The sequence below is a fragment of the Gobio gobio genome (assembly GCF_949357685.1).
Source record: "Gobio gobio genome assembly, chromosome: 8".
NCBI lineage: Eukaryota > Metazoa > Chordata > Actinopteri > Cypriniformes > Gobionidae > Gobio > Gobio gobio.
In genome coordinates, this window is record NC_137114.1 from 55,326,065 (window position 1) to 55,348,546 (window position 22,482).

The 22,482-nt window shown below is 43.1% G+C and overlaps 1 protein-coding gene across 1 annotated transcript in view; it reads right to left on the reverse strand.

Annotated features, from left to right (window-relative positions):
- Positions 1-1,090, reverse strand: part of LOC307130040 (NLR family CARD domain-containing protein 3-like) — a 49,148-nt gene extending 48,058 nt beyond the window's left edge. Inside the window, 2 exon segments of the mRNA XM_079822896.1 lie at positions 649-762; positions 908-1,090. Coding sequence (XP_079679022.1) covers positions 649-762; positions 908-1,017 — 224 coding nt within the window. The 5' untranslated portion in view covers positions 1,018-1,090.
- Positions 1,091-22,482: the final 21,392 nt, after the last annotated feature.

The window sequence follows — 22,482 nt, forward strand, 5'->3', positions numbered from 1 at the left end:
TAAAAATAGCTTGTTAAGAATTTGAATTATGTAAACTAATATTGTTTCAAAACATAAAAGCTAGTAAATAATAAAGAGGAACAAAAAACATTACAAGCAATGAACAAAGAGTGCTTCAGTATTTAAGAGTGTCTGAACTGTGAGTGATTTTTCTCTTTCTCAGCTTTACTGTTGCCTGATGATTAATGATGACATTATCATAGACAGCGGGAGATCTGCACTTGTCCTGTCTGTTCATTATTAATGAATTCATTAAGACATTACTGATGGTGTTTACATTCATTTTGCGTTATAAAAGCATCTTCATAGAGCACGGCGCGAGCAATTGAATCTGAAAGCCTTCTGTCAGTGAGTTTACTGTATGTAATATATAAGCACTGCATTCCTAACGAAATAAATGAAGACTTCGTAGAGCATTTGTAAGGAAAATACAGGCGGGTGAGAACACGCAGTATTAAACAGGTGGTCGTTACAATGTGTGTGTGCACGTCTGAGGTCTGGGTAAACCCTATGTTAAACTTAATTTGATTCTTTTTATTACTAGACTGCAACTTGCAAGATTTGAACTCATTACACTGCTGTATATTAATAACAATTTCATTAAAAAAAAAAAATACTATAAGCATAACTTTTATAGAGATGATATACCTGAGATCAGGCCGTGTGTCTCCACTCTTAAACTCTGGTGGCGGATCCATAGACCAGTCACTCTTCATAGACACACAGCTGGACTCTGGGTTTGAGCTCTTCTGCTGGTCTGAACTGGAACAGAGAACAGATTCAGTTCAATCCTTTACATTACTGCGATCATTCTTTATGAGAGGAACCAAAAATAAATGTGTGTGTGTAAGTGTGTGATCTTTTTCTGTGATGTAACACAATATTGAACAGTGTTTGTTGAAAGTACCTGCATCCCGGAGAGAAATCTCCATCTCTGGACCTAGAATTGCCCATGATGAAGCTGCTGGAGAATCTGATGAGTTTGATCTCCTCCACTGACTCTGAATGAACAAACATCAGACACTAAATTAAATTATTAAATTAAACAAACTTCATAATTTATCTTAACACATCTGGAGTGTGTGAGGAAAGGATCACGTGACTGTGAACCCAAGCTCAGTCATAGGGCCTATTCTCACACACACAGCCAAACACTGATTGAACATGTTGGGTCGGGCCAGGGCTGTTCACAGGGGGGTGACCCGTTGGCTAGAGCCACTGCCCCTCTGCCCTCATCGCTTGAGGTGCCCCTCTTGTGCCCCTCCCTTCATTCACAAATATGTGCTGCAGCAGCGAATATCACAAAACATTTCTAAACACACCAAGCCAGTGAGCGCATGACGCATCTGAAGGAACGCAAATTCATCACCTATTAGAAAACTGCTGTTAAATAAATGAGCAACAAATAGTAACAATATTGTATCGGCCTTTCATAGTAGGCCGTGGATTCAGGGAACAGTGATTAAACTATTTGCACACACTCCAGTCCACCACCGTCTTCATTTCATAATGAATTGTGTTTATTAAACACAAAATGTTTTATTTCAAAAGCATTTCTAATTTAAGTTCATAATTACAACAAACGAAAATTCCAGCAAAAGAAACCAAGTGTGGTCAAAAAACTGTGAATAACCACCACCATCCCAAAATCCAAACATTTGTTCTTTGTCACTTCCTATCCCGCCCATACCCGGTGACATATACCCTACGCACCTGACAGGTTACCAACAACGATAATGAACGTCTCGGTTACGGATGTAACCCTCGTTCCCTGAGGAGGGAACGGAGACGTAACGTTAGTGACTAACGAATGGGGGTTTCGCTTAGAAGCCTATCAACTTCGAGTTTTGAGAAAACGCCCAATGGCGTGCCAATGCCATGGGGCATGCGGAATTTGCATACGTAGCTCCGCCTCACTGCGTGAGTATATAAGGAAGTACGAGGCAATATCGCATTATGTTACCTGCTTGAGGAGCCAAGACTGAACTCCTGCGTTCCAGGCAACACAGCTGATGTGGCAAGGGGACGTTACGTCTCCGTTCCCTCCTCAGGGAACGAGGGTTACATCCGTAACCGAGACGTTCCCTTTCGTTCAGTCACTACGACGTAACGTTAGTGACTAACGAATGGGGGTCCCAATATAATCCCGCCACTCAGCTGTCTTCCAGCGCCCTGCGTAAGTGTGAGTACCCTGTCGTAAGACTAGTACGGACGAAGGACTCCCACTTAACACAGGATTACCAAGGTACACTGGGAAGCATATCCCAGTGAGGGAATGCCAAGATGCCTACCCGTGGGGAGGACTTAAGAGACACATATGACCCGGAGAGAGTTGCATATGGGAGATCTCTAGGGTACCAGCCGAAGGTGGATTTTTAACCCTAGGGGTGGCGGGGACACGCCAAGGGAAGAAACCCGCTCACTGCGGAGACTTACGGTGAAATACACATGTGGGGGTCGCCAGAGGGAACCATGCACATGGGGCACCTGGCCGGACATGAGGGTCTGGGCTCGAGAGGGCAGACTGAACTGATGTCGGCGTCGACAGTGCTGGAGGAGCTCAGGGCTCTCGGGGAACTCACCTGAGGAAATATCGCACGTATCCAGTCCGTGGAGTGGAGTGGCGAGCAAGCGAAGACACCTGAACCTGGTCCTTACCGGCCCCTCGGGGGAGCGAGTACATAGTCGGACACTGGCTCCACTCGGAGATTATAGAATCTGGCGAATGTGTTGGGTGTCGCCCAGCCTGCAGCTCTGCAGATGTCTGCTAGCGAGGCGCCATGCGCTAGAGCCCAAGAGGAAGCCACACTCCGGGTGGAGTGTGCCCTCACACCAAGGGGACATGGTCGGCCTTGCTGCTGGTAAGCCAAAGCAATGGTGTCCACTATCCAGTGAGACAGCCTTTGCTTTGAGAGAGCACTTCCCTTCCGCTCTCCACCATAACAGACAAAGAGCTGGTCTGAGGTCCTGAAACACTGCGTCATGTCTACGTAGGCGCGGAGAGCGCGTACTGGACAGAGCAATGCCAAGGCTGGGTCTGCCTCCTCCAAAGGCAGCGCTTGCAGGTTCACCACCTGGTCCTTGAACGGAGTGGTGGGAACCTTGGGCACATATCCAGGCCGGGGTCTCAGGATCACGTGAGAGTTAGCCGGCCCGAACTCCAGGCACGCTTCGTCAACCGAAAATGCCTGCAGGTCCCCGACCCTCTTGACTGAGGCCAATGCGGTCAGCAGAGCCGTCTTCATAGACAGAAACTTAATATCGACCGACCGCAAAGGCTCAAAGGGAGGTCTCTGCAGAGCAGTTAACACTACTGCGAGGTCCCAAGAGGGTACGAGAGGAGAGCGAGGAGGATTCAGTCTCCTAGCTCCCCTCAGGAACCTGATGACCAGGTCGTGCTGACTTACCTTTTTGTTCTCCAAGAGATCGTGGTGGGCAGATATTGCGGCCACATATACCTTGAGGGTGGAGGGAGACAGCCTTCGCTCCAGCCCCTCTTGGAGAAACTGAAGCACGGACCCGATCGGACATTTCCAGGGGTCTTCTTGGCGGGAAGAGCACCAGGTGACGAAGAGGTTCCACTTCAACGCATAGGCATGCCGAGTGGACTCTGCCCTAGCGGAAGTGATGGTGGCGACCACCGTAGGTGGTAGGCCACTCAAACCTGCCGGGTCCCGTCTAGGAGCCACACGTGGAGGTTCCAAAGGTCGGGACGCGGGTGCCAATGGGTGCCCCGTCTCTGAGTAAGGAGGTCCGGTCTCAGAGGAATAGGCCAGGGAGGGGCTGTCGCAAGGAGAATGAGTTCGGGGAACCAGGTCCGGCCGTGCCAGTACGGGGCGACCAAAAGGACCTGCTCCTTGTCCTCCCTGATTTTGCACAGAAGCTGTGCGAGTAGGCTCACTGGGGGAAACGCATATTTGCGTAGGCCCCGCGGCCAGCTGTGCGCCAGTGCATCCGTGCCGAGCGTGCCCTCGGTCAGGGAATAATACAGGCTGCAGTGGGAAGAGTCGTGGGAGGCAAACAGGTCTACCTGTGCGTCGCCGAACTGTTCCCAAATCAGCTGAACCGTCCGGGGATGGAGTCTCCATTCTCCCGGGAGAGGCTGAAACCGCGAGAGCTCATCGGCTGCGTGGTTCAGGACTCCCGGAATATGGACAGCACGAAGGGACCTCAGGCGCTTCTGACTCCATAAGACGAGATGGCGGGCGAGTTGAGACATGCGGCGGGAGCGTAGACCGCCCTGGTGGTTGATGTACGCTACTACGGCCGTGTTGTCTGTCCGGACAAGCACATGTTGACCCTTCAGCAACGCTCGGAAGCGGTGCAGGGCGAACCGTACTGCCAGCAACTCGAGGCAATTGACATGCAGGAGACGCTGGGGTCCTGTCCAGGAGCCCGCGGCTGCTTGTCCATTGCACATGGCACCCCAGCCCGTGGCAGAGGCGTCCGTCGATACGACAACATGCCTGGAAACTCGTTCTAAGGGCACACCGGCCCGTAGAAAGCTGAGGTTCGACCACGGGGTGAGTGTCTGTAAGCAGGCCCGAGTCACTTGGACCCGGAGCGTGCCAGACTGCCATGCCCATCTCGGGACTCGATCGCGAAGCCAGTGCTGAAGCGGTCTCATATGAAGCAATCCGAGCGGCGTTACCGCGGCTGCAGATGCCATATGCCCCAGGAGCCTCTGAAAAAGTTTCAGTGGAACCGCATTCTTGCTCTCGATTTGTCGGAGGCAAGTCAGCAGAGACTGCGCGCGCTCGCTCGAAAGCTGCGCGTACATGGCGACCGAGTCGATCTCCATACCGAGAAAAGAGATCCTCTGCACGGGGCAAAGTTTGCTCTTCTCCCAGTTGACCCGAAGGCCCAGACGGGTTAAGTGGTGGAGAACCAGATCTCTGTGTCCGCAAACCTGCTCTCGAGAGTGGCCTAGTATGAGCCAGTCATCGAGGTAGTTCAGGATGCGGACCCCGTGCTGCCAAAGGGGCGCAAGGGCTGCCTCGGCGATCTTCGTGAAGACGCGAGGGGACAGAGATAGCCCGAATGGGAGAACTGCGTACTGGTATGCCCGCCCCTCGAAAGCAAACCGTAGGAACGGTCTGTGTCGAGGAAGGATGGAGACATGGAAGTAGGCGTCCTTCAGGTCAATCGCTGCAAACCAATCGTACGGACGAACGCATTCGAAAAGGCGTTTCGCAGTCAACATCTCGAACGGAAGCCGGTGAAGGGATCGGTTCAAGATGCGAAGGTCCAGGATTGGCCGTAACCCACCGGTTTTCTTGGGTACAATGAAGTAGGGGCTGTAGAACCCCGACCTCATTTCGGCTGGAGGGACAGGCTCGATCGCACCCTTCGCCAGTAGAGTGGCAATCTCCGCACGCATGACGGGGGCATGGGCCCCGGTCATGGTATAGCGGACTCCCCTGTAACGGGGAGGAGCCTGCGCGAACTGAATCGCGTAGCCGAGCCTGATGGTCCGGGCAGCCCAGCGGGACAGCCCCGGAAGCTGAAGCCAGGCTTCCAGAGACTGCACCAACGGGGTCATCCGGACGACAGACGTACCCTGGGTGGGGCAGCGAGGCAGCGTTACCGGCGCGGACAGGGGAGGCTGTTGGGCGTCCCCGGGTCGGAGCACGGTTAACGGCTGCGCCCTGACAGAGGAGACCAGGGAAGGACTCGCGTTCCACTGGGGTCTGCTCTGCCAGGGGGCTGGCGACAGAGAGGGATGCGAGTGGCGAGACCCGAGGGTGGCGCGCACTGTCATCACCGGTCTCTGGGTGCTCAGAGACAGGAACATGAGTTCTTCCCAAGCGCTGCTAGCCCGGGGGCCAGCAGCGGAAGGATTTTCCCCCGGCCCTCCACCGGGGGAAGGAGAGGCCCTGCGACCATCCCCTGGGAAGAACTGGAACCCATCTCTGAGTTGTCCACCTCCATCCTGGCGTTTAACCAGTCTGGGGAGCGGACTGGGCGACATCCTCAACCACCTCCACGGCGCGGCCCAGGTGAAGGCTGCTGCTGGGGCCGGGCGGGAAGAGGGAGGGCGCCCTCGGCGGCGAGCGGACTGAGGCGACTGGGCCGGCGGCTGGTGCAGCAGCTGGCCGCCGGGGCAGTACGTGTTGCAGCCTCAGTCTGCTCTGGGGCGGCCGAGAACTGTTGGGCGCAGTTCTCAGCCGCGCCGCCGAAGAGGCCAGCCTGGGATATGGGTGAGTTGAGGAGGCGGGCCCGCTCAACGTCCTCCACATCACCAGGTAAGGCCTGGTGTTCTCCCGGACCACAGCTGTGGACATCGCCCGACCCAGGGAGCGTGTGGCCACCTTCACCGCCCGGGGGCGGGGTCAGTTGCGGCACGCAGCTCAATGAAGAGCCCTGGGTCGGCTCCACCCTTGTGCATGTGCAAAGGGGCGGCGGCCTGCCCGTAGCACTGCGGGACCACGCCACCGAAGTAGACGAGCCCACAGGCTTTGGGGGGGGTGCTTAGGACAGCCACACCACGCCACGTCAAAGCCCTCTGTGGACACCGTAGTGCGCAACAGAGAGTTCAACAGTGGGGGGGGGAGGGGGCCCCAGTGTACCCTAGGCCGCGGCCCCATCAAGGGCAGAGAAGGCGGAGGAGGCCACCAAACGGTCGCGAGAAGCACGGGGACTTCCGGTACCGCGTGATCTCCTCATGCACCCCGGGAGCGAAAGGCATTGGGGGCGGGGCCCAACAGCTGTCGGGTGCCGCCCCCAAAAACCAATCGCGCAGCCACGAGCACCCACGACTGGGCGGAGTTCCACACCAGCGCAAGACTCGCGGCTGCCCGAGATAACATGGCTGTCAACTTTAGGTCAGATCAGGCAGTGCTGACACACCCGGAGGCGGAGCACAACCTAATCGTCATCCCCAAAGGACTCCAGCCCACCTTGGGATGCGGCGATCGACATCTCACTGCTATCCGGAGCGTGAACTGAACGAACGGGGCGTCAGAGACGGGCCGTAGATTCAATCCAACACTCGCGGAAGCGATGTATAAGAGGGGGGTGTGGCCCGAGGAATGAACGTCGGGGTTCTTAATACCACAGCACCGCCCTCAGGTCACCCTGGCCACCAGCCAAAGTACCATCTCACTCGGGGACGGTAGATTGGGGTGTGGCAGAGGGGACTCTCTCTCCTCACGGAGATCATTGAGTCTCGACCGTGACATCGCGATGGTCACGCCCCCGTAATGGAAACGTGACACATCCGCAAACACTGCCCGTGCGCGCTGAAGCCCAAACACGCTCGAGCAGTGAATGCGTCCTCAGACAGCAGCGGAAAATCGATCGCACCCGGAAGTGCACGGGCGAGCCGTCTTGAAAAAGACGTGCCACGCGCAAGCTCTTTTTGTGAGAGGAAAACCTTGCAGTCGATGCCGAAGCGCCCAGGGAAACACACACCAGCTGTCAGGCGGACCACTGCACAGATCAGCAGGCAGGAAGTATGCGATCACTGGAACGCGCCGTCACACCAACACCGACTGGAAAGCTGCTCGTCTCGAAGAAGCTGACAGAGTCTCAGAAGGCTGTAGGAGTGAAGAGGTAGGTACTCTTGGCTCCGAAAGCAGAAACATAATGCGATATTGCCTCGTACTTCCTTATATACTCACGCAGTGAGGCGGAGCTACGTATGCAAATTCCGCATGCCCCATGGCATTGGCACGCCATTGGGCGTTTTCTCAAAACTCGAAGTTGATAGGCTTCTAAGCGAAACCCCCATTCGTTAGTCACTAACGTTACGTCGTAGTGACTGAACGAAAGGGAACTTAACAAATTCCTAAATACAAGTATAAATATGCACATAGTAAATAATAATAATAATAATAATAATATTAAAAAAAACAAATAACAACTTATAATAAATAATAATAATGATAATAATGAAATTTATTCATGGAAAGCCCCTTGAGATGCAGCATCTCGTTTTCAAGGGGGACCAAGAACATACAACAGATACAGTGCACTCAATACAATACAAAACAAACAAAACATTACAAGACAAATCTGCTCAAAGATCCCCCCTACCCTCCCAGGACCATTTCAGAGTATACAAATGTTTACAAAGACAGTTGTTTCAGGAACCATAACAATTACAAAAACTGATTTTCAGTTTTTAAGAACAAGATATTTCAAGAAACCATTACAATTAAAAGCATTTACAATCAGTTTTCAAATAGTTTAACAAAGAAGTTCTAAAGGAGCTTAAAGTAGTATTAGATCTCACAGATGGAGGCAGATTATTCCAGTCTGAAGGAGCATTATAACAAAAGGACCTCCGACCGACTACTTTGCACATAACAGGGACAGTAAAAGTCAGACATTGAGAATGTCGAAGAAAATAAGTCGGAGTATATTGTACAAAAAAACTTTTCAGATATGGTGGTAAGTTCAAATAGATGCATTTAAAGATAAATTGAAACCAGTGATACTGTCGTCTTTTATCAGGCAGCAACCAGTTAAGCTGATTATATAATTGGCAATGATGAGTTCTATATGGGCACTTTAAAATGAACCTACACAGATTATTAAATAGAACATCTAATGGTTTAAGATATATATTGTACGTGTTTTGATAAACTATATCTGCATAATCAATAATTGGTCAAATTAATTGGGTAATTATCTTTTTTGGTACTCTAAATGTAAAACAATTTGATGACCTGTATAGAGGCATTAAACAAGAGTGTGTTCGTTTTATTATGTAATCAATATGTGGTTTGAAATTTAATTCTGGATCAAGCCAAATTCCCAGATATTTAACAGAGGTCTGTTTTGTCACTGGAGTACCATTATCAAAATACAGGTTAAGTTCAGCAGATTTAAGAGAATGATTAGTACCAAAGAGCATACATAATGATTTTTTCATATTGAGTTTTAAGAGGTTACTTTTAAGCCAATTTTGAACAGATTTAAGATCTGTCTGTAATTTGTTCTGAAGAAGAAATGAGTTGGAACTTGAAAAATAGACAACAGTATCATCTGCATATAAATGTACTTGACAATTATTACACACTTGCGGGAGATCATTAACAAAAATAGAAAAAAGAAGGGGGCCAAGGATAGAACCCTGTGGCACACCTTTTTCCATAATACATTCGTCAGACTGTGCATCTTTAAATTGAACAAACTGACGTCTGTTATGGAGATAAGCATTAAACCATAAGAGAGCATTTCTATTAAAACCTATGGATTTAAGCTTGTCCAGGAGCAAGTAGTGATCTACCAAGTCAAAAGCCTTGGAGAGGTCAAGAAATATAGCACCTGTACATTGGTTCTTGTCACAGGAGGAGAATACATCGTTAGTGAATTTAAGTAAAGCAGTTGTAGTAGAGTACCCAGAACGAAAACCTGATTGATAAGGAGATAATATGTTTAATTGATTAAGATATTTATATAATTGTTGATAAATAATCTTTTCAAATATTTTGGTAACTGTACAAATAATAGAAATTGGACGGTAATTACATAAATCTGTATTGTCACCTCCCTTAAATATTGGAGTTACTCTTGCTGTTTTCCAAACAATTGGAATGGAACTCATATCTAAAGACATATTGTACAAATCAGAAAGTGGATGTATTAATATACTGGATCCAAGTTTAAGAAATTTGGCTTCCAACCCATCAGGTCCAACACTACCATTTTTTAATTCAGAGATGGCTTGAAATACTTCCGATGGCTGAATTCTAGAAAATGAAAAGGATCCATCAGTTTGATTTGATGAACTAGAAGAAACTAAATAATCAGAATATAGTGAACTACTAATTTGAGAAAAATGTGTATTAAATGCCTGAGCGATCATAAGAGAATCAGAAATAACATTATCATTTACAGTAACGCTATTAATAGAGTCATTATTTGATTTATTAAGGAGGTGATCTAGATGTTTCCAGAACTGTTTCGGATTATTCCAATTTTGACTAAAGGCATCCTTGTAATAGTTAGATCTTGCATTCCGAGTTTGTGTTTTGCAGTGGTTCCCAAGTTGTCGATATACTTCCCGATCAGTAGGGTCTCTAGATTGTTTACATTTTTCCCACGCTCGATCACGTTTTTTAAAAAGGCATATTAAATCAGGACTAATCCATGGGAGATGTTGACCTTTCACACGAATCGTTTTAAATGGAGCATGTTGATTAATTACATTGTTAACTTCAGAATAGAAGAAATCCCATGCATTCTCAACAGAAGGAATTAAATAAAATCTAGTCCAATTAATATTAGCCAGGTCATTTATAAATTGTTCAGTATTTATGTTTTTGCATTGTCTGACTTTAATATATTTGGGTGGTAGTTTGGGTATTTTAATTTTCCACACACAGAAAACAATTGAGTGGTCACTAAAGCTGTCAGACAATATGCCCGATGTACTTATTCTATCTGGATTTGTAACTAGTATCCAGTCAAGCAAGGATGACGAACAGCGACCAATTCTGGTTGGTTCTTTTATTAACTGAGTGAAATTGGCACTTGCAATCATATTTCTGTCTCTCGAGGAAGAGCAGTGAAGCCAATTGCTGTTAAAATCACCAAGAACCACCATTTCACTGTTTTTTCTGAGAGAATTAATTGTATTAATAATTGACTTAATTGAATCAGATGAAGCAGATGGTGGTTTATAGATATTAGTTATAATTATATGTTTATTGTCATGGAAAATTATTTTTACAATAAGTGATTCAAAATTAACCGGCTCAACAGTTGGAATGAGAAGTTCACCTGTTAAATTTGTAGAGACATATGTTACTAACCCACCTCCCCTGGAGCCTCTGTCAGATCTAAAAAGAGCATAACCATCCATCTTTATTTCAACATCTGATATTTTATTGTGTAACCATGTTTCAGAAAGGGTGATAATATGAGGCTTATGATAGGAAACCCAAACTCTCAGAAGATCAATTTTTGGTACTAGACTTCTTATGTTAAGGTGAATTATTTTTAGACCCTTAAACGATTCTATTCCTCAAATTTAATAAGTATGAGATGGGGCATAGGAGAGAAAGAGGACTTAAAGCAGAAGACATACATTGACAAACACACAACAGACAAACACACAAACAAAAAGGACATGACATACATAAAAGTGAAAAATAGGAGGCTCAACTGCAATTAGATAACAGGTAGCCTGCTGCGTCTCTTAATTAAACTACTTGAATTAAATGTAGGAATAATAATATAATAAGGAAACTCAAATAGACACATAAAAATGTGTATTAAATCACCAGAGAAAATAAACTCAAAATAGCAAGCACATAAAAATCACAATTTGCACACTAGGTATTTCAATGAATTACACTCACTGAGGTCTTACGACATTAGCATAGTAATGTGCGACAGAACACCGCAGAATACGGCAAACATTGAACATGCTTGTTGAGTCATTAGAATACAAAAAACTTAAAGAAGTGCTTGCAGTGACATGACCTGGCATGTACAGTACTTAAATGAGAAGTTTAAAGTATTTACCGCATATGGTGTATCTTTCGTAATGTCAAACATTATTCAGCCGTTAGAAGAATGACCAGGATTATAAATTACATCATGGAGAAGAGACGAGATCCCGAAAAAACTCATATGCTTCCCCGGGAGTGCGAAAAAGCTTGGGTTTGCCATCGATAATGACTCTCAGAGTAGCAGGGTATAGTAATGAGTAACTTTTGCCTGCTTCACGCAGCTTTTTCTTGATGTCATCGTATTGGCGGCGTCTTTTAAGCAGATCTGTGCTGAAGTCGGGATTGATGTATATGCGTCTGCCTTGGAAACTGAGCTCTTTTTTCTCTCTGGCCAAACGCAAGATTTTGACTTTATCCTGGAAGTGTAGAAACTTTACAAGGATAGGCCGTGGAGATCTCGCATTACTTATGGAGCTGTATGTAGGAGAACGATGAGCCTTTTCAATCACTGGCGGTGTGGAAAAGCTGTCACTGCTGAAAAGGTGGCGTAGAAGCTGAATTATGAAGCTTGCCGTGTCGGTGCCTTCACTGTGCTCCGAGACATTATTGAAGCGAAGATTGTTAACCCTGCTCCTGTTCTCGGCATCATCGGCTTTTTCCCTCAGGTATGTGTTCTCCTTTTCAAGCACAGCAACTCGCTTAGTCAGATCTTCGATGTTACATTCATTGGCACTTACACGATGCTCTAACTCTGTGATTTGGTCACATAGTGTAGATAATGACCCTTGTATATTGTTTAAAGTAGTCTGCACAGGTAGAATCATATTGTCAATATGGGCAGTCGTTTCCATTTTGCTTTGTTTTATGGCACCCAAGATTGTTTGGAGGGAAAACTCACGTTGATCCATATTCTCCATTGTGACAGTGTTTGATAGAAATTCTTTCAATTGTTGATAGAACAGACTTTTAGGTTTAACTTTAGGTCACATGAATTTTATAGCACCTACTCAAGAAGTCAAGTTATTAATGCAGCAGGCTGAGACCTTTTGGAGCTCTCAGTCAGTAGCGGCCATTAGGTAGCGGCCATTTTTGAACTTGAATGATTAGCTACTCATCAAATAAACTTATAGACAAACAGCTACAACAAATATAGTCAAGCCTTACCTTACAAAACTTTGTCATTTAATTTGAAAAGCAATCACTTAATCCGAAGGGAAGCCGTGGTGTTCACAGCAGCAGAGGCTTGCTTGCGGTCCATTCTCAAGAACATTTCCATGTCCATTCAAGTTTTTTCCCCATAGTAGGCTATTAGCTATGCATATAATCCAGATTTACCAAGTTAATTTGCATCTGGATTGCACGAACACTTTCATACGCTATTTATGACCCTGTCCGACTCATTTTTACAAACGAGATTTGAGATCTACAGCAAACTACAGCAACTCAAATAGCTCAAAATACACAGCACTTTTCCCCCCTTGTGGTGGTTCTAAATGGTATAATTTTGTACAAAGTTGGAAAGGAAAAGTAATGATATAAGTAGTATTCAATACATTCAATACATACAATTATAACAACTAGCTGAAAAAATATTGCTAAAAATAGAACTAGGACTTGACTCGAGACTTGACTTGGACCCTAAAGACTTGAGACTTGACTTGACCCTTAGAGACTTGAAACTTGACTTGGACCTCAAAAGTTTGAGACTTGAGACATGACTTGACCCTTAGAGACTTGAAACGTGACTTGGACCCTAAAGACTTGAGACTTGACTTGACCCTTAGAGACTTGAAACTTGACTTGGACCTCAAAAGTTTGAGACTTGAGACATGACTTGACTTGACCTGAACCTGGACCTTAGAGACTCGAGACTTGACTTGGACCCTAAAGACTTGACTTCACTTGACTTGACCTGGACCTTAGAGACTTGAAACTTGACTTGGACCTCAAAGGTTTGAGACTTGAGACATGACTTGACTTGACCTGACCTGAAGCTGGACCTTAGAGACTCGAGAATTGACTTGGACCCTAAAGACTTGACTTCACTTGACTTGACTTGACCTGGACCTTAGAGACTTGAAACTTGACTTGGACCCTAAAGACTTGACTTCACTTGACTTGACCTGGACCTTAGAGACTTGAAACTTGACTTGGACCTCAAATATTTGAGACTTGACTTGACTAGGACCGCAGGGACTAGTGAACATGTCTGGCTGATATTGCCCACAACCCAGTGCGAGATGGACGAGGATTTGATAGAACTACAAACGCGGATATAAAGTGTTAAAAAAATGACAAACATGACGGATGTGCGAGTCCAATGATTAAATAGAGAGTTTTAGATTAAGGGGTTTGAGTGATCAATTATCAGTATTTAACGTGCGACTACATTTCTCTCCGTCACGGTTAGGACATTAAACTGAATGTGGAGGATTTTAACTGTGACGATGATTGACAGGGCAGTTTAAACAGTAATGGGATGCAACAGAGTCCGTTAAAGATAACAAAGTAGTATGTCCCAAAGCTTGCATACTCTTTTGCTACACACTCAAAAGTATGTACTTTTTCTTCACAAAAAGAGTACATACATTTAGGTCACAGTATAAGTAGGCGAATTGGGACGCAGCAGATTTAGGGGACATCGGTCAACCCTAAAAGCTCAGTTTTTTTCCCCCTCACGTGCAAACTATTGGAAAGCCTGCATGAGTCATTAGTTGGGTTAGTAAAATAAGGAAATTGTAGTTTTTAAATAGAAAATAATATTTATGTAAAGAGATATAGTAAAATTTACAGGCAGATTACAAACTACAATCCACATTTTTGTTGGTAGTGGGCGGCAGTGGCTCAGTGGTTCATGGTTGTCTACAAACCGGAAGGTTGATGGTTCGATCCCTGGTTCCACCTGATCAAGTGTTGAGGTGTCCATGAGCAAGACCCCTAACCCCAGCTGCTCCTGACGAGCTGGATGGGCCTTGCATGGCTGACACCGCCATCGGTGTGTGAATGGGTGAATGTGAGGAAATATGTAAAGTGCTTTGGATGGCCATGGGTCTGTTCAAAGCGCTATATAAATGCAGTCCATTTACCGTTAATGTTTTTGCTCCTGGTTTTCTAGTGCTAGCAACTGTCCACGTTTATGGAAGATAATTAATTGTCTAATCAAATTATTGTACCTGATTTGATCTAATATAAAATAACACCTAATTTGCTGTTTGCAAAGTTTGTAGCCTACTATTTTCTGTTTGTTTTGATAAATAAAATAATTCATTAATGTTCAATAAATATTAAAATGTTAATATAAAAATATACTTTAAAACGACAAATATGTTTTTGTCATTGAATGAAATCCCATAATAATTTAATAAAGCTTTACAGTAGAAACAAATAATTATAATATATTTTATTATATGTTATGATTAATATATTTTTAAATCTGATGGTTTCATTATAAATATGATTAGTATCTCTAAGGTGGACACCCAACTTTATATTTCCCATCTGAACCTAATCATGTCAACAAATGTTAAAGTTTATTATCATGTTAATTATTGTGCCTTTTACACCAAATACTATGCATTACATAATCTTCTGTTATTGAAAAACTGTTGCTTTATTTACCTTGAAAATCATTAACAAGACCTGTGTCTCAAAATATATTCAATAATTTTAGCGATTCTCATTTGCTACATAAATCTACAACATCTAAAAAAAAACATTAGATATGAGATCAAATTAGCACAGAATTAACTTTTTGGAAGCATAATTACAACAACATAAACTGAATTAGCACTAAAGCCTAACAACTGTATTTGCAATATGATTGTAAAAGGTTTGTTATTCAATCTCTACATTACATTTTTTTTTTCGATTGCTAAACGACAGTGAGACCAACTGGAGCTACAGGTGCAAAACTCTAACTACAGTCTGCACTACCAACAGTCACCTGAGCTAAACAGTTCACATCACCTGCAAAACTCATTCCAAGCAACACAACTCTAACACAGGCTCAAAACAGGCTCAGTGCAGCCAAACACTGCACAACCCTCACTGAGATAACACACACTGCCACTCAGAACACACACTAGCATCAAACACCAATACAGAAAATACACACTTTTCATCTTTACAGTTTGAACAATTTCAGTGACTTCATACAAAGTCATATTTTCTTCAAAGAAAAGAGTCACATGATTTATTTAAATTTTCAGAATATATGTACCAATTCTTTAAGGTAAATGAAAATCAGCAGTTTGCTTCAATAGTCTGTAGTAATTTACGGAATTACAGTAGCCTAATGAGAAACAAAAGATAGAAACTAAAAGTACATAGGCTACTGTAATTCGAGATGTGTGTGTGTGTGTGTGTGTGTGTGTGTGTGTGTGTGTGTGTGTGTGTGTGTGTGTGTGTGTGTTACAAGTCTAAAACAAGCCTTTCAACTGAAATTGCAATCAGCAGTGTTTGAAAGGCATAAGGCTGAAATCTATTCTGTTTTGAATGTGTGGTTCACAGTTTTGACAGCAGTGTATTAGCATTTGAACAATGTGCTGTAAATCCAGTGTTGTGCAGGTTGTGGTTAAAGTCATGTGATAAGTGTGTAGAGTTTTGAAAACTGTGTTCAAGCAATGAAAAACGATCTAGAGTTTGGTCCACATGAACTGCTGCTGTGCAGACTGACTGTAGTTAGAGTTTTGCACATGTGACTCCAGTTGTGCCCTCGTTTAGCAATAGAAAAAAACTGTAAGATGATACTCAAGCCCTTATAGCGCCTGTCTCCAAGCAGGGCTTCAATTTCATTGGTTACAGTTTCGAGATCATTGTTTGGTGTAGAGTCTGTCCTGTGATTGACATGACCAGCTGTGCACAGCCCTGGAAAACAAACCCGAGCAACACCAACAGACGCAGATCCGACAAAACCCAACAAACGCATGAAATGACCAATACAACACATCTGATGATAAACCTCTGAAGAACCACAGACATCACCAAACACTAAAGAAACCCTTCATTAAAGATTTCATATCAAACAATCACTCAAAATGTCATCCAGAGATTCATATTAATATGATGAAGTCACACACATGAACACTCACCTCGATCAAACTTTTACAAGATACAGCTTCTCAAATCCTCCAGCTTTAACATCATAAACATACACGGACATTCCTGGTTAAACTTCGAGAAACCTGTCTATTAAAAACTTTAAAGCTCTGTTTTTCCGTGTCGTGTCCGTGTTTTCTGCTTAAAATAGCGGCAGGAGAAACTCTAACTTACTTACACTTTACATTTGCGACGAGAGAGAGAGGCGTAAACAGAGATGCGCGTTCGCGAGAGCACCACTGCGCGTGCGTGAGAGCAGACGTTGTTGGTAATTAATATTTTGTGAATAAAGTGGTAATTTAGTTTTTTTGTGTGAGCCCTCGCGCCGTTTTGTTAGCTTTTTGTCTTTTATTCATAATTTTGTTATTTTTTGATTGTTTTAATTTTCTCTTTCGTTCATAGGCTAGTTTTGCTCTTGTTTATTCCTCATGTGTTCACTCTTTTGGTCTTTTGTACTTTTTCTGCGTTTTATTTGACTATTGTCGAATTTATTCAGTTTTTTGTTTCAGTTTGTTTTTATCTGTATAATTTATTATATTTTATTGTCTATTCATTGGTTAATTTAATAATGTATGCATGAATTATGATAATCTCAGTCAGATTTATTTCCTATGTGTTTTTATTGCTCTTAGGGCATGAAAAACAAGAGTTTATGGTTTAAACTGAAGAGATGCTGTATTAAACATAATGCCGTAATAACACAGCAATATTGTGTGTATTTAAAAAAAAAACAAGCAATACAATTGTATAAATCATGTGAAAACTATCAAATATATACAAAAATATAGATTGATAGACGCAGTTGTTGAGCTTCGCGTATGTTTGATATCAGAGCATGAGGACGTCTCTCACCGGTCAGCTGTGGAAACCCGACTCAGATGCTCCTCCAGGGCCAGAGTATGTCCATTTACCCTCATTAGTGCTCATTCTGATGATGGTCAAGATGGACACATCTCTACCACAGCTCTCCTCTGAGAAGACCAGCGATCAGGGCTTTACATCTCATCTGAAATGAGCAGTGTTGGGGAAACGCAGTACAAGTATCATCACGTAATCAGATGATGTTCATGCACATTACATACTAATAACACAAATACATTTATTTACAGTCAAAGTCACTGCAGATGAGAAACAACAGTCACAGTAATAGTATGAGTTAAACAGCTCTTGATGCGTGATGTCCACTATAGTGGACAGACGATTAATCAGAAGTTTCTCAAATCAATACTTGGCAAATGTAACTGTGATGAGACTCATTAGATATTGTTTGATGCTGTTTTACCTGCAAGAGTCTCCAAGGATAGAAGGAATGGACGGATATTAATAAAAAATAAAATTAATAAAACCCATGCAATGCAAGAACATGCTTTATGAACAGCCGTCCACTGTAGTGACCGCAATGATGAGAGGCTCATTTAGTTTCTCTCTCTCTTCAGTTTGTTTCAAGATTCAAGATTCAAGATTCAAGAGTTTTATTTGTCACATACACAGTTATATACACAATATACAACTGGCAGTGAAATGTAAACAGGTCCGCTCCATGGACAGTGCAAATAACAGTTACAAGAACACAAGGGAAATTAAAATAGAAATAGAATAAAATTAGAATAAAAAGTATTAACATAAGTAGAGTTATAAATAAAACAAGTAAGATAAAAATAGGAAATAAGATAAAAATAAAAAAATAAAATAAAAATATAAAATATAAAGTAAGTGGATATGATAAGTGAGATAAACTGTAGACTTAAAAATAAGTGGTTAACATAAAATATATATATATATTTATATATAGAGAAGTATGATGTGCATGCAATAGGTATAATTGCAAATCGGAGTATAATGTGCAAACAGGAGTATGATGTGCAAACAGGTTTATTACAGGTTGTTACACAGTAACAATAGGAACGTAAAGTGCAGTGCAATGGCAGTATGTGAATGTTAATGTATAAACTGTATGTTTATGCGTGTGCGGGGTGAAGTGAAGTCACGTGACTGAGTTCAGGAGTCTGATGGCCTGGGGGAAGAAACTCCTCCTGAGTCTTTCAGTCTTTGCCATCAGGCTACGGAAGCGCTTACCAGATGGCAGCAGGGTGAAGTGAGAGTTTGCAGGGTGATTAATGTCTCTGATGATTTTAGTAGCTCTACCTCTGCAGCGTTTGGTGTAGATGTCCTGCAGAGACGGGAGAGCTGAGCCTGAGATGCGCTCGGATAAGCGCACCACTCTTTGCAGGGCTTTGCAGTCGTGACTGGTGCTGTTCCCGTACCACGCTGTGATGATCATGTGTTTGTTCATTTATTCTTTCTGTCATTCGTTTTTCTTCATTATTTCTGTTTTGTTCTCTTTGGCTCGTTCATTCAATCTTTTTATTTATTCATCTTTGCCTTCATTTGTTCAGTTTTGTCTTTCATTTCTCTTTCTGCAGAGTTCCTGATAATAAATCTTAATAAAGGACTTTGTCTGATCACATCTGTATGATATGAAATAAGTTTGTCATCATCCGATCATGTTTATAATCACATTTAGTCATTTATCAGATGATTTTTCCAAATGTGGATCAATGCAATGTGACATAAACCTGAAAGAATCAGAGAAATTAAAACCATACTGTAAAAACACTGTCAACTCTTGAACAGTTTTCATTTATTTCTCCTGCACTGAGAACTTTATTGCACTTTTAATTGAATTACTGAAATGGTCAAAACTCCTGGAGAGGAAAGGACAGAAATGATTGCGACACATTAAATAATGAATAAATCCTGATGTTTTAAAGTCATCTCTTCTGTTCTCTCTCATCACACTCTTTTAGTCACATTTAGCTCTGTTTTATTGTTTTTCTGTGCTATTATGAGTCTCTATTCACTGGAGGAGGAGATCACAGATGATTGTTTTCTGTCATATTTTGCAATGAAACATTTGCAATGAAACAATCTGTAGTGCAGTAATAACATGTGTCTCTTTATTTCTATCTGCTCAGTTTCTTCTGTTTGTGCCATTCTGTGTCAAAACACCATCACATGAACACACAGTGACCTCTAGTGGTGACCTCAGGTAACATCATCATCTGGTATCATCACATCCCCCTTTCTTTAAAGGAAATATTCAACAGTGAGCGTAATGTTATTCTGTGATGTGTCTAAATGTGCATTCAGTGTAACATCTGAACTCAACTGTTCAACTCAAACACATGCACTTTCTCATTGCTCTGACTTTAAGCGATGTCTCACACATTGAGTCTCTCAGGATCACTTCAGGAGAATTTCCTCCACAACTCTTAGATCCCGATATTTTGGAGAGGATCCTGTCGGCCTTCCATTATTCATGTTATCAATGTCAACTTGCGATCCAGTGTGTTTTTTGGTTTCCTCTTTGCTTTGGCTTTGCATCTGACACAGGAAACGCACACACAGCATGTCCACATGTGTCTCCACATCTGCTTCTGTTGTGCTGGCTCTACTTCTTGTGGTGCTCGTGAGAGGGCATCTGCCAGCACTAAGGCCCAATCCCAGCTCTACTTTATACCCCTTCACCTAAAATAGACTGGTGGAGCCGCTTCTCCATCGGCCTGTTCTCTTTGTTTATTAACAAGTGCTCAGTGCCGATCCGAGCCTGCCGGTGCGGGAATGGTTTAGTTTTCTACTGTGGCGCTGCGATAACTAAATGTAACACAAACGAGTCAGTTGTTGCCTTGGTAACGCAAGATGTTTACAATAGTTTAAATAGCGACAGTGTTATGAAGGATGACCAGATATTAAAGCTTGTCGAGAGTTGGCTTGAGAAAGCCGGACCAGAAAGTTTGAAAAAGTTTGAAAAGCTTAAAGGGCATATTGCAGGTTAGAGACTCCAGTGAGTCAATGTATAGAAAAATAATGTAGGAACTAGATTTTCTTTAAAATATACTTTAAAATACGCTATTAAGGCTTTTGGAGTTGTTTTTGTGAGAAAATTTTACTTCCGCATCTAAAAATGCCAAAACCGGACGTGACATAATGAGAGGGAGTGCGGTGAATTTCAGCGATAGTAAAACAATGAATCGCAATGACAGGTCGGACGCTGAGGACATTATAAATGTTTATTAAAACTCATATGGCAGACCACAGCCATACAATTATGACACACAATTAGGGACAGACCAGGATTAGACAGAACAAAGATCAGAGGAGACAAAATGAGTTGTTGTGTGAGGAGAAACTGTGGAGAACAGTGGCAGGTGTCTCCGTGAGAGACCAATGTTAGCTTATATATAAGATAGCTAACGTTATGAACACTGCTCAGATTACAGTACTGTACTGATTATTATCATGTCTCAGGCAATAGCAAAGCTGGTAACGTTATTGTCATCTAGTATTGATACTTACCAATAACAGAAACGAATAGGCTTTGACCATCATTAAAAGTCACACTCGTTAACATCCGTCCACACTAAACGTTATGTGATATAACGTTAGCGGTTTCTCATCACGACTGATTTGGTAACTTAGCAAATGTTTAAAAAAACAAGACTCACGTCACGGTGCACAGTTCACGTTTTCTCCGATCTGCATCTCTGACGGATCCGGGACCGTCACATCTCCCGCCGGCGGCGAAACCACAGACAGCATAGTGTTATTGTGTTTATCCTTTATTCATTAATTCTGTATTATGGGGTTATTTCGTGCCGATTCACCGATAGTGTGAGGATGCATTTGACGTTATGAGTACGTATTTGAGTGAACTTGAATGTACATACATGGCATCTCAACTTGAGACACAAACCCGACGCATGCACATTGTTGGCACATCTGAGTATTAAACTACTAGACTAGTTCTCTTTCATGTGTTATTGCCATTAAACTGTCAAATGCACACAAGGTTATGTCTGAAACACACAAAGTTCACATGAAAACAGTTGGTTATGTGTGTGCATGTTCTGTGTAACGTTACTAAAGTGAAAGCAGTGTAATACTCCAGCACAAAAAAATAATAATAATTCACAGACAAGTGAATGATTGAAAGGAGGAATATTAGTGCTATTTGGTGGAAATCAAATGTAATGTAAATTAGGGCTGTACGATTAATCGAAAAATAACCGAAACCGACATTCAGAACCTCTAACCGACTTATTTTTCCCATGTTGGTTATTTCGGTTTTCACGTGACTCCGCCCCGTCAGTCACATCAAGTGCAGTTTGTAGGCACACAGAGAGATGCAGGAGCAGTTACCTGTGTTTATAGATGCTCAGAATAACTATAGTAACTGCATGTTTTACACAGTTTATATACAGGTCAGTTAATCGTCGTGCTGCCACCGAGACACACACACACACACACACACACGGCGCGAGCAAGCCCCGAAGCCAGATCGCTTTCACTTTCGTGCTCATAAAGTTTGTCAAGTAAATACGTTTAAAGGCTTGCCAGTTTCAACATTTAAAGCGATTGTGCACTATTCAAAAACAACAATACGTATCCGTTCAGTGCTCAGCGTTTTTCTGTGACACAGAGAGCCGAGCCGTGTCGCGTCTCTGACAACGCGCGCATGCCCTGAAGGCAGACCTCTGTCACCTGCGTCCTCACAAAGCTTTGTCCTTTGTATGTGTTTTAAGCTCTGCCAGTTTGAACTTTAAAGTGAGTTTAGACCATCAGATGTGTATTATGTTGAACTAATGCCTGATATATTGTGACAAACGAACACTCAGACAGAAGCTCACACATCACGTGAAGATCGCGCGCAGAGAGCAGCGCAGAAACTCATTGTCAACGCTGTCCTGTGACTAAAGTAAAGTCACTAAGCTTAGAAACTCAAACGTTATAGGCATAGATTTTAATACCTTTGAAGGAAGTACAAACCACAGTTTCATAATGAATAGAGACGGTATGAGTAACACACACACAATCTCATGCATTCAAATAAATGTCATGTAGGCCTACAGTGTTAATTTATCTGTGTCTGATGTACAACAAGCAGAAATCTGCCCCATAGACAATAACTGCTGAAAGTGAA